Genomic DNA, 14,947 nt, shown 5'->3' with positions numbered 1-14,947 from the left:
GAAGAGATAATAATGAGGCGTAACTATCTGATCAGCCTGGCAGATTGAGTGCGTCGCGATGCTTGCAGAGATACGAACTCTCCAGCTTCCGGGTTAAGATTTGTGTGTGCCTGTGTGTTTAAGAGTTTGTTACTACGTTTTCAGTTAAAACAGCAGTCAGACATTATTAATTCACTGAAATGCATACATTTCTTTACACATATATTAAAAAGACCCCATAACAAAAGCACCTATCCCCACCTATATTATATTTTTGTATGAGATTGAACTGAACTGAAATTAGGCTGAAATAAAATTCAGTGAATTAGACAAATCACAAGCGACAACATTTATTTTTCAAGAATAAAATCCATCTTTAGTTTTTATTTCTTTTATTTCATTTTCTTTCATTTAGTCATATTCTGTGTATTATAATGCAGGCTAAAATAACCTGTAATAGTACATTAGCAGAAAGAGGAAAGGTCTTTGACACTTTGTGATTGACATTCACAAAAATATATATATATATTTAAATATAGCTACAGGACACAGTGATCAAGAATACGGGTCTCCTATTCGGTGCAAAGTGTGTATGTGTGCATAATGTGTGTGTGTGTGTGTAGTTGGCAGAGGATACTGGTGAGACAGAGACCAGCCATCTCCCTGAGAATAAATCTTTGTGTGTGTGTGTGTGTGTGTGTGCGTGCGTGTGTGTGTGTAAAACAAAGAGCAGAAACATTTCTTCTACAAAAACGAAATAGACATAAAACCACAGAAATTGCTTTCCAGGGTGACTGAATGAGACAAACACAATTTCCTCTTTACAGGAAAGCATGCACCAAAGGCCTAGAGGTGGGGATTGTCAAAACAACACATTTAAAAATACATTACACAGACAGAATTCCCATACTTCTCATTCTTAAACAAGGGCAGGCTACACTCCTTGTTGTGAGGTGCTGTAATGCTGGGCACACAAAAGAAGACAGATTTCCTCTTGTTCATTAAAAATGGAGATACAAGACCACACCTGATCTCTCATACAGAATACAAGCTCATTCATTCATATGAATCGCGTTAACCAGTTGTGTAGTATATATAGTAGTACTATAAACAATACAGTGAACCTCGATAGCAGAGAACTCTGTCGAATCTTTGTTTTGGTGCAAGAGTATGGAAAAATAGGATGGAAGGATACGATCCAAAGCCACAGAAATGGACAAAAGGAGATGCTATCAACAACTTACAAAATAATACAACAGAAATCACACTGGCCACCAGATGCAAGTGGCATATCTGTTCCCCGAAACCTTCTGGACTGAGCTTTTGAATTGGTTTCTCTCGTTCTTTTCTTCAGGGTTTGTGAAAATGCTTTAGCATGTGAAGCCCACCAGACAGGTGATCCTATTGGAGGAAGTGTCTCATAACATCAGGCTGGGGTCATCAGGGTCACCCCAGCTCTGTGTGTGTCCCAGAGAACCATCCAGTTTGGCTGTCAGAATAACTGTCCGTCTCCTGTTAGTGATCCATCTGGATCACTTATAGAGGGCAGTTCCTGAAACAAAATCCATGCCAGTTCATCTTTTGGGTCCGGTATTCCCATGCACATGCTGGAGGAACTCGAAAAGTCCTGGCTCATTCGTTTTTTAAACATTTCTCTTGCTGCTCCACCTTTTTGCCTTTCTCTTTCTTGACTAAATATACTAATTTATGTACATTCCTATTCAAAATAATCTTTTAGAAATGTCCATGTAAATTAAATGAACATTTAACTTTTATTTATTCTAAAGTGGCATTTACAAGGGAAAGGGGGATGTTGGACTGAGGTTTCTCATTGCATTAAAATGAAAAAAATAATTAAAAAAAATAAGGTGCAGCACCAAACACTGTCAAAATGTGCCTGAGCAAACAACAGCATGTGTGGGTGGAACAATTGTTTCAAATGTTGTATTTGCCAGTATAGAGTGCAACAGTCTGGTTCCGGAAGTAACAATTACAGCTTTTAACCAGCTCTGAGGTTGTTAACTGATGGGTTGTACTTTGGTAAAGCAATCTTTTTCACATTATGCTTACAATAACAGGGTTGCCAACTCTCACGCATCTGGCGTGAGACTCACGCTTTAAGCATCAATCTAACACTGAAGTCCAAGCGTGACTGTCATGCCAGATGTGTGAGAGTTGGCAACCCTGACAATAATTCTGTTTAACAGCGGAATTTGTCATGAAAAACTACATTACCCATGATTCTATGAGAACAATCTCACCAATCAGAGAGTCGCAAAGGCAAATCTCAGCGAAACAACTTGCAGGGTACACAAATGACATTAATCAGTCAAAATACTTAAATATTTGTTTATATATATATGTGCAAATTCTGAAATAGACTTTAAATATATTTTCTTTTGGTTAAACACAAAACTTAAAAATAATGGTTCTAAATTTCACAATCATTTTTAACTCTATTTTCAATAAAAGTGCTTGGTATTGTAGTTTTTTCCCCTCACTAAGGCCATTAAGTATTGTTTTTTGTCAAATTTACAATACAGTTCTGCTTCAACTAAAAGTTTGTAATGTTGTAATTTCTTCTTGCAGCTGGTTAGTTCAATTCAATTCAAACTTTTTTTTAAATCCCTATGGGAAATGTATAGAAAAAAAAAAACACTTCCGAAACCAACACTGCTGAAAAGTGAACAGGCATTAATGCACTCTATTCTTTACAGTCATGCCAAAGTTTGCAAACCCCTTATATATATCTCTTTTGCATATAATGATGTCCCGTTAAGCACTGCTGCACTCAGACGTTGTTTACTAGAGTTTAATACTGTCCTAAATGTGTAAAATTCTGCTGAATATGAGGTATGAGATCATGTAAATAACTGTTAAAGTGAGGATTTTGTGGTTGCAGTTGCGTTATTGTAACAAAAGGCGTTCACAAACGTTTGGCCATGACTGCAAAAACTTGACATCTATTGCACATTAGAAAAGAGTTTAGCACACTAATGATTTCTGGTTTGTTTAAATAGCTTTAAAGGAATATTCAAGGTTAACTACAAGTTAAACTCAGATGCTCAGATACAGTTAAGCACTGTAAGGGCTAATTGTTTTAGAATTGTACAGCTGCCCCATAGGCTTCCTTTCCTTTCTGTCCATACTTGTTTGTGTTCGTTTCAACAAACTGAGATGATTCAAAATGAAAATAAAAATTATTTATCTTATTTTGAAAAAAGAAAATGTTTTATTATTTTAAACTTAGAAATGAGCTTGACTTGTATTTAATGTGGAACATTCCTTTAAGGTAGCACTGTTAACATTGGTCCCTTCATTTTTAACAAACAATCTGGGCACATCAGTTTTTTTGTTGTTATTATTTTGAGTGGATTGTCATAAAGTCTCATTAAGCATAACGCAAGACCAAAAGTGCATTGTGTACATTCGGCCTCAAATCAAAATAAGTGCTTTTGGGATACATTCATGATTCGTCCGAGGGTGAAAAAAACGACAGGAGAGGGAGGAAAAAAGCAGTAGTAGTGCTTAAAGAGTGATTCAGCGGCGAAGGACGGATGACGTTATCTGGTATGTTGTATTCGCTTCAGTAAAAAGTGTTGTGCTCTCCTGAATGTTCATGTGGAGGACAGTTTGATCCTGTAAAACTATTAAAATGATAAAACCTCTTATAAAACTCCTTGAAATACCTCTGTGTACAGATGCAGAAGGAACAGTTGCATGCTTAGACATCTTCAAGATGGGACAAAGGGCCTTTGCAAGCATACTGTACATCTGTACATAAAAGATCATTTCGGAGTGTTTCCATGAAATAAAAACAGTTCTGAGAGCACAACTCCAGGAATAATCCCTATACGAGTATGTTTTGATATATAGTTCGCTGGCCCTGTGTTTGCAGCAGGTTAGGTGTGTATGTTTGTAGTGTATTGTGTGTGTGTGTATGCTAAAAGTGCTGCAATAGATTGAGGATTCTCCCTGGAGGTTTTTAAATGTGTTCGTTTGAAATGCTGATTTTACATATAATGGCCTCTCTTGCTTTAACACTCGCTCGTGATTTCCCCTTCACACTCTCTGTCATTCTCTCCCTCACTATCTCCCGCTCTCTAACTGTTGGTGGAGTCAGGGAAATTGATCTCGCTTCCGAACACTTCCCTGTAGAGAGGCGGGAAACTGTAGGCTGTTTCCGGGTGAACCAGGCGGAAGAAATCCAGCTTGTCAATATGCAGGTTACAGATGGACTTCATCTGCGGTAGTTTGGACACCATCTGCAAACACAAGAGATCAAATAATCTAAGCCTGACCTTTGTATTAGTTCACAAACACAAGTTATACCACCATTCAAAAGTTTAGGGGTCAGTAAGATTTTTTTTTTTTTTACTTTATTCATTCAATCAAAAGTACAGTAAAACTGTGATATTGTGAAATATTATTAAAATGTAAAACTTACAATTTGTTGTGAATGTTTCTATTCTGTAATGTTTTCTATGTTAAATTTATTCCTGTGAGGAAATAATCATTTTCAGCATCATTACTAATGTACAGTGCCACATGATGCTTCAGAAATCAGATTTGATGCTTGATAAAAATGTTCTCATTATCAGTGTTGGAAACTGTTGTGCTGCTTCATATATTTATGGAAACAGTGACAGTTTTTTTCAGGATTATCTGCAGAATATAACTTTTTGTAACATTATAAGTGTCTTTACTGTCCTTTTGTATCAAATTTAATGTAACCTTGCTGAATAAGAGTATTAATTTCTTTAAAAAAAAAAATGCATATTTTGCAAATTGTGACATTTTGAATTCAATAGTCAATGTATATATACTCAATTATATGCAACTGTGTTAAATCCATTTAATTTACACCCATTATTATATTAATATCAGTGGCGGACTCGGAATCCTAAAATATACTGTAGTTTGTCCATCTATGTACAGGTGGTCTTAACCATTCAAATATATATACATAATCTAACACATATTACATTTTCCACTTTTTTTGTGTTTTCTGGATCAGAATTTTCTGCAGAACCAGTTTCAGTCAAACAGATTCCTCACCTTATCCAGTTTCTCAGTAGTGGCTCCGTTCATGTGCAGGCTGTGCTGAAGAGCCACGTAGACTTTCTCCTGGAGCTTCTGCACCTGCTGAGAATCTGTCAACCACCGCCGGTCTGAGCAAAACAGAGCAGAGGTTTCAAACTGTGAGAATGGGTCTCATTTTATTCTTGTATTCCAGTCTGACCCTGGCACATATTTCTTTTTCCAAGAGCACATAAACCCAGCCGTATAAACCTTTGCTTCAGGAAATGCGTGCGAGAGTCTCACCTGGAGCCAGCAGAACCGCAGCGCTGAATAAAGCGATTTCCTCATCACTCAGTTGAAGTCGACTCAGACTTTTAGCCAACTCAAAGACGGCGTTCACCAGGTCAGCACACCCTACAAATACATAAACATACAGCACACATCCTGGTTACCATGCTGAAGATGAAAAAACTAATTACATTTCCGTTGAGGGCCATAATTTGCTCTTTTGATTTTGCATTAAACTATTTAATGGATCTATTGGGTTCCAATCACTCTAAACGAAATTATAAGATGATCTGGGTACAAAGCTTTGGGTTATTTGTGAGAATAACAGAGATTTAAGCAATAAAGAACAACAAGCTTTGCTTTAGCATGAATATTACAGTTGGCCTCTCTGTTTGTATTGTGCATTTTATCATAACAGGAATACTGCATTTGAAGTTTCTCAGATCTTTTTTTCAGAGTATAATGGATTATCAAAAAAGAAAAATGACAGGCACATAATTCAATGTACTGGCAGTTGATTGGATATTGAGATGCAAGTAAAGGCAGATGACAGCTTGGAGAAGTTTGGTTTAAGCAGACTAATAATGACTGGAGAAGTCCTGCTAACATCAAAAGTCATAAGATGCAGTTATTTTATTTTAATTAAACATTACTTTAAAAAAAGTCATTTAAAAATACAAATCAAATCAAACATGCATGGATTATTGTTTTCACAATATGATCTGTAACATGCATTCAGAAAGTATATATTATGAATTTCATTTCATGCTTTAAACAATGAAACTAATAAAATAAAGAAGTGGTACAATCTGTAAATCATTCTACAAACTTATTCCAAGAATACGGGTTTTTATTTGATATAGTGTGTGTCAAGAGTGCTTTCTGCAATGCTTCCATTTAACTTCAATGAGCTATTATTCACCAGAGCATCGCTTGTATTCACTAACTGGGTTAAAAACCCATTTGCTCTTGTGGCTTATTGATTCATGACGCCTCTGCTCTTTCTCTTAAGAGGCTGCTGGTGTTTTGCATTATAAGGTAAAAGAGGATGCGTTTAAAGTGGAATACTCAATACTGCCTACTATTTTATTTATTTTTTCAGATAGTTTCACATTATGGAACTGTATAAATTTCAATTAGCAGTTTGCTGCTACACTGCTATCACATGCCCTAATTACATTGTACCAAAAATGTTATTTTGCATTTGTAATACATTTTTGTCACATGTTTTGGTTTAGTTTTCTGTGTTTCTGTTCACCTGCCTTGTTTGTTTCCATGGTTTTTGATATTATTAGCTCTACACCTGTTTCAGTTCTCCCAATTAAGTTTCTATTACTTAAGTCTGTGTTCCCTTATGTTCCTTTGTCTGTTATCGATTGGATTTGTGTTTGGTTGTGCCCATTCTCTCCTGTGGTTTATTAAGTGAACTCCAAATGAATGTGTTGTGTGTTGCACATTTAAGCAAATATAACAGGTCAGTGTATTTAAAAGGGATTACACTTTCTATATAATGCTTCGTTTAAATGCATTAGTTATGTACCCTGTAAGACACCTTATAATGCAGTGTTTGATTTCATGAGCAATTGGAACCACGGTTACAATACATTACAATATTTTCATACTTGAATCCAATTCTGTAGATATCCAGATACTCACCGAGAGCTTTGAAGAGCTGAGGACTGGCGAACTTGCCATCAAAAAACATCGTGTTGTTTGAAGAGTTGTAAGCACGGCACATTCGGATCAGCAGGATCTCCAGACATCCTGGAACAGTAATAGAGAGAAAGAGCGGCAAAAAAAAACATGAAGGGGGGGAAAGGCAGAAAAGACAGAGGACAAAAAAAAGACAGACACAGAAAGATAGAGAAAAAAGAGTGCAAGGGAGGGGAAGGAAAAGCGGGAATATGCTCCACCATGCAAAAATAGACAAAAAATAAAAAAAATTATACATTTTCTCCAAATATGGGAACATCAAACACCATAAAAATGAAAATTAATTGTGTTTGTGATAGTTTTAAACGACATTCAGTAAAAATTGTTTAGTGAAGGGTTTTTTTTTTTTCATACGGTAAGCACAAAGAGTAGTAGTAGACAGAATGTTGGAGAAACAAACACAAGAGGAGACAAACGTTAATGCAAGTTTCAAGATCAAACACCGATAAACATGGACAGAACTGAATCCGGTGGGGCAGATTCACAAAACAGTTGCAGCACTTTTGCACGCAATTATTCCTCCCACAATCCAGTTATTGTTACGTTATTGTGTCTGTGTATATTTTTTTAACTCTAGAATCAGAAAATCATTGATTGATGGTAAAATAATGAAGAAATGCATTCTATCCAGGTATATTTTTCAACACAGTGCAGTCGGCACACAGGTATTTTAAAAAGAAGAATTCCAACTTATTTTTACAATGGAATGTATAAAGCAGTCAGAATTGTGAGATTTAATCTTAGAATTTCAAGAAAAAGTTCGAAATGTGAGATAAATTGTAATTACCCTTTTCAATTCCTTAGCAGAAATAGGCTTGTTCTTGCTTTTTTCTCTCTCTGAGTACTCTGAGCTTTATATTAAGAGTCTTTATTTCTTAGAGTAAAAAAGCTTGTTCTTATTTTTCCTGCAGTTGTGGCTATACATCTTATATCGCAAAAAACTGAAACAATGTTGAAAACTGCACTGTGCAAATTGCACTCAACACTATTTTTGTGTGTGTGTGTGTTTGCCATTATCTGAACTGCATGTCAATGTCTGCTCTGAGTATTCTGGTTGTAGTATGAAACCAACTGTGTTCTGGAAAGGTGTTAGAACATTAGCAAATGTGTTTAAACTAATAAAGAGATTGAACGGCCGCCCAGGGCCACATCAGAAATGCCACATCACAGCAGTGAGTGGATAAAGTGATGCGAGTGAGAAATCTGTAGTATAATCTGGGATTACTCATCTGTAATCCGTGTGAGACAAAGACAGCACTGACCTGCTTTGAGCAGGATGATCTGGTCGTTCTGGCAGAGGTCCATGAATCCAGAGATGCGCTTTGCAAACTCTACAACGTACTGGATGGCGTTTGTAATGTGCAGGGCGCACTGCTGCCACATCCACTCTGCAGACTGAGTGCACAGAGATTATTAATGCATCCGTTGGCAAAGAGACAAATGCATGATTGACCATATATTTATGTATTTGTCTAATATGTCATGTAATATGATAATGATGTACCTTGAGTTGAAAGCTGCGGGTTTCTTCAGGTGTGTACACGTTCCAGGTAAGTTTCTTCAGCTCTTCTGAGCTGTACTGACACGTCTCCAGGTGAGACTTCACAACGTTTTGAGTGATTCGCTCTGAACAGAAATTCAACACACATTAACACATTTCCCCTTAGAATTTGTATATTGAATAATTAGACATATACAGAGCATGATGAAATAGATTTTATACAAATCATTTATTTTAAAAAATGCATATATATGTGAATTACAAGGTATAATTAATGCATTAAAACTAATCTGATAATGCATTATACATGGAGGCCTTAAATAAAGTGTTACCTCTTGTTTTTTGTTTTTTTGTTTTTTTACAAAATCTGTAACAATACCTTACCAACACAAGATGATTTTTCATTGTATTAAAGTACTGAGCATTTCTGAAGAAAATAGTTACTGACGTAATGTCAAAATCTAATTCATCTTAATTTTGTCATAATAGCATAATGATTTAAACAAATCAAGGACAAAAATCATAAAATGAGAATCCACCTATGTCGTGCAGAGAGCAGTTGTCTGGTAGAGATCCCAGGAGAGAGTGCGTAAGAAGACTGTTTTCAGGCAGGATATACTCGTGCTTCACCCTCGCTGCTTCCGTCCAATCTACAGCGCTGGGCTCTGGAGAGCTCTGATTGGACCAACCTCCGCTTCCGGCACTCCCGGACCCTCCGCCGCCTCCGAGCATCTCCAGAGTGCAGTATTCGCTCGCCTCCTCTGGGGTGAGCGGCAGGTCGAACAGCAAACCGTCGGGCAGCGTGGCAATGTCGTCCAGGTCGCTGAGGTTGGAGCTGGAGCCTCCATTGCTGTACGGCCGGCTGTGTGTGCTGTCTTCACCTGTCTCTTCCCGGTCATGTGGTGCTAGACCACCACCCAAACCCGCCAGGCACTCCTGAGACAGCTGCTGGTGTCGCTGCACCTCCGCGTACAGGCTGTCCCGCTGTTTCTTTGACATTCGGCCAAACTTCACCGCTACAGAAAGAAAAAGGATTACATGTTCACTTAGTATAACATATCGTTTATTTATAGTATTTATTTACAGATGTTTGAGTTCAGATTTTTTTTCTGAACTAGCTGTGACTGAGTAAAACCAAATAGCCACAAAAATCATAATTGTTGGCATGAATTCTTCCTCAGCTGCCCTTTGACCCTGCTTCTCCTCGTGTAGGACTCTAATTTGAGTCCTGGTTTCAAAAAATGCAGTTTCCTGACTGCTGGTGGGTTAGACTAGTGCTCACCATCACGGCTCATGCCGAGCGCCAGGCACTTCTGCAGGCGACAGTGTTGGCAGCGGTTCCTGTTGGTTCGGTCGATCAGACAGTTCCTCTGCCGTGAACACGAGTACATGGCATTGTTCTGCTGGCTGCGTCGGAAAAAACCCTGCAGAACAGAAACCTGGTTACCTCAGCATACAGGATGGATAATAAGTGTGCCCTGCCACTGCATGAAGAACATACAGTAATATAAACTGACCTAGAAAACAGAACAAAAACATCAGGATAAAAGACAAGGAGGGACAGAGCACAAAAGGATAATTTTGCTTGCGTGGGTTGAGATGAACTCTACAATAGTGCACATCTAGGCTAGGAAAAGAAGAAAATATTATATAAAAATCAATAGGGTTTTATACAAGAATTCTTACCTTGCACCCTTCACATGTAATAACGCCATAGTGAATCCCAGAGGATTTGTCCCCACAGATCTTGCATGGTATAACCTCAATTTGAGCTGGAATAAAAAAAATACAAATAAAAAATGTTAAGCATTAAAGGCAAAAACATTTCAAGTATCACACAGGAAAGCACATATGCACAAATATTGTTTTGACATGCACCACAAATAATATCACCCAATGACGATCACAGTCAGACAGTGAGATCTCTTCTGCCTTTATTATAACACAATTATTAAAAACATACTTTCATATTTATATGCAAACAATTATTTATTATTATGAAAAACTAAATGAAAAATAAATAAAGAGACAAAATAAATTATAAATAAACAAATAAACAAATAATGTGCTAACTACACAGTTATTATGCAATATAATTTTTTTACATTTATATTTAATAATATAAAGTTTTTCATATGTAAACAAGTTTTCAATTACTGGCTAAAAAATAAATAAATAAAAAGTGAATCCATTCATAAATGAAAAAACAACCAAATGAAAAAGAAATGTTTTTATACATTTAATTATAACAGTTTGACCTAAAACTTCATATAGATGATATAGATGGATGGATGGATAGATTATTATGCAATCATTTTGTCTTTATTTAATATGTGCCATATAGTGGTGGAATGGAGGAAAAAAACTTAGCTTGCAAAAACATCCTCTTCTAAAAAACATCCTCATATACAGTATACAGTAGATATAAACATCCTCCATTTTGTCTTTCTAGCTCTGTCAGCTGAAAGCAATGACCAAGATACACTGCACATGCAATGGAAAATTCTGTGAGCCCTTGGGCGCCCCTCCCGTACCGCTCTCTGTGTAGTGTTATATAACCTTCGTCTGCAAACATTCCACAGACACGCCATTCAGGGCTGCTCAGTCTAATAATGCAGATGTTCCGCCTCCCTGCCACTTCTGACAGCCGATTGGTTAATGTTTTTGTAGATGAGTCTGTGATTGGCCGGCTCTGAGTGTCGCTCTATTCAGCCTGGCTGTAAGCCCATGTGGACTCGCTGTCCTACTGACATACTTTCTCACTGAAAAGGAGAGGGCGGCTATGGGCAGATCCTCTGTTCATATCATTTGAATAGGCCTTTCCCTTCTTTCTGTTAAGGTGGAACTGGTCTCATTGGGAATTTTGACATGCAAGAAAGGGGCAAGACAAAAGAAATGTACTGTATACAGTTTTGTCTAGATAATACTCTGTTATATGTTATATGAACATTGTGATTACTATACATTATTTTATATATTAAATAATACATGTTTAACCTAAAATGTTGATGAAAAAAGGGCATTAACACAGAATGTGCATCATATACTGTGTTGTGTGTGTGTGTATAAATAAGCTATATATATATATATATATATATATATATATATATATATATATATATATATATATAATGTATGTATGTATGTATGTATATATATATATATATATATATATATATACAAAATACAAAAATAAAATCAATTAAAAAGCTTTTAAGAGGCCATTCTTTTCTTTTTTTAAGTTTAAAAAAGTATATATATAAAAAAACATTTAAAAGTGTTTCTGAATCTTGACCTAAAAATACCTAATGTACTCATGTGTTTCATATTAGCATCACTAAGGAACCATGATCCTTTAGTTTCCACAGTCTCTTACATTCTAAATGCCATTTGTGTGATATAATGGAGAATAAAAAATTTTAATAAAAATAAGGACAGACAAAGAATGGAATGACATGCATGGCGATTCGGAAAAATGGTTCAAATCTACTTTGAGTGTCAGCAGTTTTTTTTGTGTTTGCGTGCAGGTGCTGTAATGCAATCAACTTTGAGCAGAGAGCACTGTGTTAATCAGTAAAGTCTAACTTGGTGACATAACAAGATGGCAGATTAGATTAAGCAGAAGAGCACAACAGATTTTAACCATAAGCATTCAGGATAATGCTGAAGGAACCACTGACCCAACAAATATCACAAGAACAACCTTCAAATTCTATTTTAAAGACTTGCAATGAAAATGCATAAGTTTGAAAGTATAAACAAACATTTAAATATAGGTAATTGTGTATCATTTTTCAGTTTGGACTAAATGGAAATTGAATGGCAGTAAATGGGAAAACAGCTGCTTTTATGCATGCATCTGTGAACGTTTTCTTTACTGTGCAGCAATTATCGTAATTTTAGTGTTGACTAAATAAAAAGGAAGGCTTATTATTAGAACACAGACAATGTGAGTTACATGAATGCCGATGACACAAAACAGACCACGCAAAACAACAAAGATTTACAATAAAAAAAAAATCCTGACTAAGTAAAGATATGCTGTTTATCAGTAGACTATGTATATATATATCACCCCACCGCTACAGTCTTCCTGTCCTTAGCTGCCCTGTGAACATGATCCGTACTGTGTATATTTAAACACAGCCCCACCTCACGACAGTATGTCCGGACACGTACACCCGCAACTGCCTTTAACATTTGTCCAGTGAGCAAACAAAATGGGAGAGACAAAATCTTCTCTTTGAGCTTCCAGTCAAAGAGTCTGGATCACTAGCTAAATTACAAAAGAAAGATGCTTATGATTTAATATTTACTCAGAGAAAAAGCCAAGAGGCCAAAATAAAGAATTCTGTTTTGCAAGCACACCATTGATATAATTCAAATATTTAGTATGGTTTTACACAATTAATGATAACCTAGTTTTTAAGTGGATAGTTTATATAAACACTATGCACCAGAATTTATGTTCATAATTTTTTTTTACATATTTAAATGAATTTTTTTTCTTTCACCATGTGAGAAGAAATAAAGTTCAGAGTGGTTTTAGCCATGCAAACTTTGTCACTGTAATCGTTAATTTATGTCGTAGTGTTTATGTTCATTTTTATTTTGTAATATATTTAATATTTTTTTGTTTTTCATTGTAAATTACTATAATGTTGCTTATGATCATTCAATTACATATTACATTTAATTATAAATAAATTAATACTTGCTCCATAATTTAAACACTCTGTGAGGAAAGAAATGACAAGAGTGGAAATTGGTAGAAAATCCAAGTATTATTATTTTTTTTTTTAATCATGATTACATAATATCTGCTGCTGAGAAATATTCGGTCAGAGTTTTGGGGCTCTCACTAATAAAATTGTACTTATTTAAAAAAAAATGATGCAATGCAATAAATATCTCCATATTACAACTAATTTTTTATTAATTTTATATGTAATTAAATTCATTGATATTTTGGTATCATATATATGTATATATACATAAACACACACACACACACACACACACACACACACACACACACACACACACATTTATATACATTTCACACAACAAGGCGCTTTTTTTATATTTTGCATAATTAAAACTCGGGTTTATTTACAAAAGTAATATTAAGTCATCGTTACGCATGTATTTGTTAGATAAATAGGTGAGATTGTTGTAATAAACGCCGTGTATTGTCTATATCAAGATCGAAGTTCACGTTCAAACTCAAGATGTAAGGTGTCCATCATCCCCAGCAGACCGCATGGGTCTGCACGACTCCAGCAAAGCGCCTCCCCTCCCTCGCTCGCGCTTTATCTCTCCCTCAGTCCCTCCTGTGAATGCTGTGTAATGCTCAGTGACATAACTAGGTCAGTGGAACAGCAGGTTTGAGCGCTGCTCACACAGCCGGCCATGCTGCCCCGCGAAAACAACAACACGCAGCCGACAAGCCACAGAGACAAACCTCCATCTCCAACATGTACACTCAACAAAATCACCACAAACCGCACAGAGCGAGGATTTAACTCGCAACAAGTCGCGTTTCGAGAAATATTTAGATTGAGGAGACTGTACGCGTCACCACATGGAGACATTTTATATCCACCAAATACATTAATATTTATATTTCCAGTGAATATGTTATTGCTTGAGACAGAAAACACTCACTACTTTTATTCATATTACGTAATAAAACCAAACCTGTCAAACATGCCACATTCACGACCAGCCAGTGTCAGAATTCCATGAATTGGATACATTTTAGCGAGTTTATGAATCACTGTATCATTTGAGAAAAAATGGAACGCCAAATAACGTTTAAGCGCGTTACAAAGTAACAAGTGGCCGCGCTGCAAATGTGACAGGAAAACAGTGCGAAGATGTGCGTGAAAACATAGCTACGTGCAAACGTTTCAATAGCTAAATGTTTAAAAACTATTTAAAGACCTTTTTAAAAGCAATATGCAACGTCTGCTTAATAGTTACATGTCATGCAGTGCCCCAAACATCTTACCTCTCATTTTGATTGCTGTTTCTTGATTTTCCAAAGTTCACTGGCTGCGGAGAAATATTGTTCGGACTAACATAACAAAACTAACATAAGACAGCTACCCGAATGAAACTTTTTCAGCTCCGACTGTGAGCATTGTTAGGAAAATAAATAGAAGAAAGATCCACAAAGTAAATTCGCGTCTCTAAAGGTCTTCTGTTGCGCTTCGGATACAAAAAACGAAAGTCGCTTTCGTCGTGTGTTATGGCGCGGTATGAATCGTCGTCGTCCTCCCTCTCCTCTCTCTCTCTCTCTCTCTCTCTCTCTCTCTCACCAGTGGCGGCTCCAGACAATTTTGATTGGGGGGCAATGGGGGGTCCTGGTCTTTTTCAAGGGGGGTCTCATGAAACCACACAAAAAAATACAGTGGACATGGCTAATAACTGCATATTACT

General features: G+C 36.3%; 1 protein-coding gene across 1 annotated transcript; it reads right to left on the bottom strand.

Moving 5' to 3' along the window:
- Positions 1-328: 328 nt before the first annotated feature.
- LOC113045333 (nuclear receptor ROR-beta-like) lies at positions 329-14,812 on the bottom strand. The gene is made up of 10 exons (XM_026205654.1): positions 14,517-14,812; positions 10,190-10,275; positions 9,786-9,927; positions 9,043-9,519; positions 8,507-8,628; positions 8,265-8,397; positions 6,946-7,053; positions 5,305-5,415; positions 5,038-5,150; positions 329-4,244 (listed from the first exon to the last, which is right to left on the bottom strand). The coding sequence occupies exons 1-10, from the start codon at positions 14,521-14,523 to the stop codon at positions 4,083-4,085; spliced, it is 1,461 nt and encodes a 486-aa protein (XP_026061439.1). The 5' UTR covers positions 14,524-14,812; the 3' UTR covers positions 329-4,082.
- Positions 14,813-14,947: the final 135 nt, after the last annotated feature.

The sequence above is a fragment of the Carassius auratus genome, chromosome 27 (assembly GCF_003368295.1).
Source record: "Carassius auratus strain Wakin chromosome 27, ASM336829v1, whole genome shotgun sequence".
Classification (NCBI taxonomy): domain Eukaryota; kingdom Metazoa; phylum Chordata; class Actinopteri; order Cypriniformes; family Cyprinidae; genus Carassius; species Carassius auratus.
The sequence above is the reverse complement of the archived record's forward strand: the minus strand, read 5'-3'. Positions and strand labels throughout refer to the sequence as shown.

Bases quoted from the DNA above. Each gene is read 5' to 3' on its own strand.
- LOC113045333 (XM_026205654.1), bottom strand. The intron at 9,928-10,189 runs GTAAGAATTCTT...TCTGTTCTGCAG, and splicing joins TTACATGTGAAGGGTGCAAG to GGTTTTTTCCGACGCAGCCA. The intron at 9,520-9,785 runs GTGAGCACTAGT...TTCTTTCTGTAG, and splicing joins GCTCGGCATGAGCCGTGATG to CGGTGAAGTTTGGCCGAATG.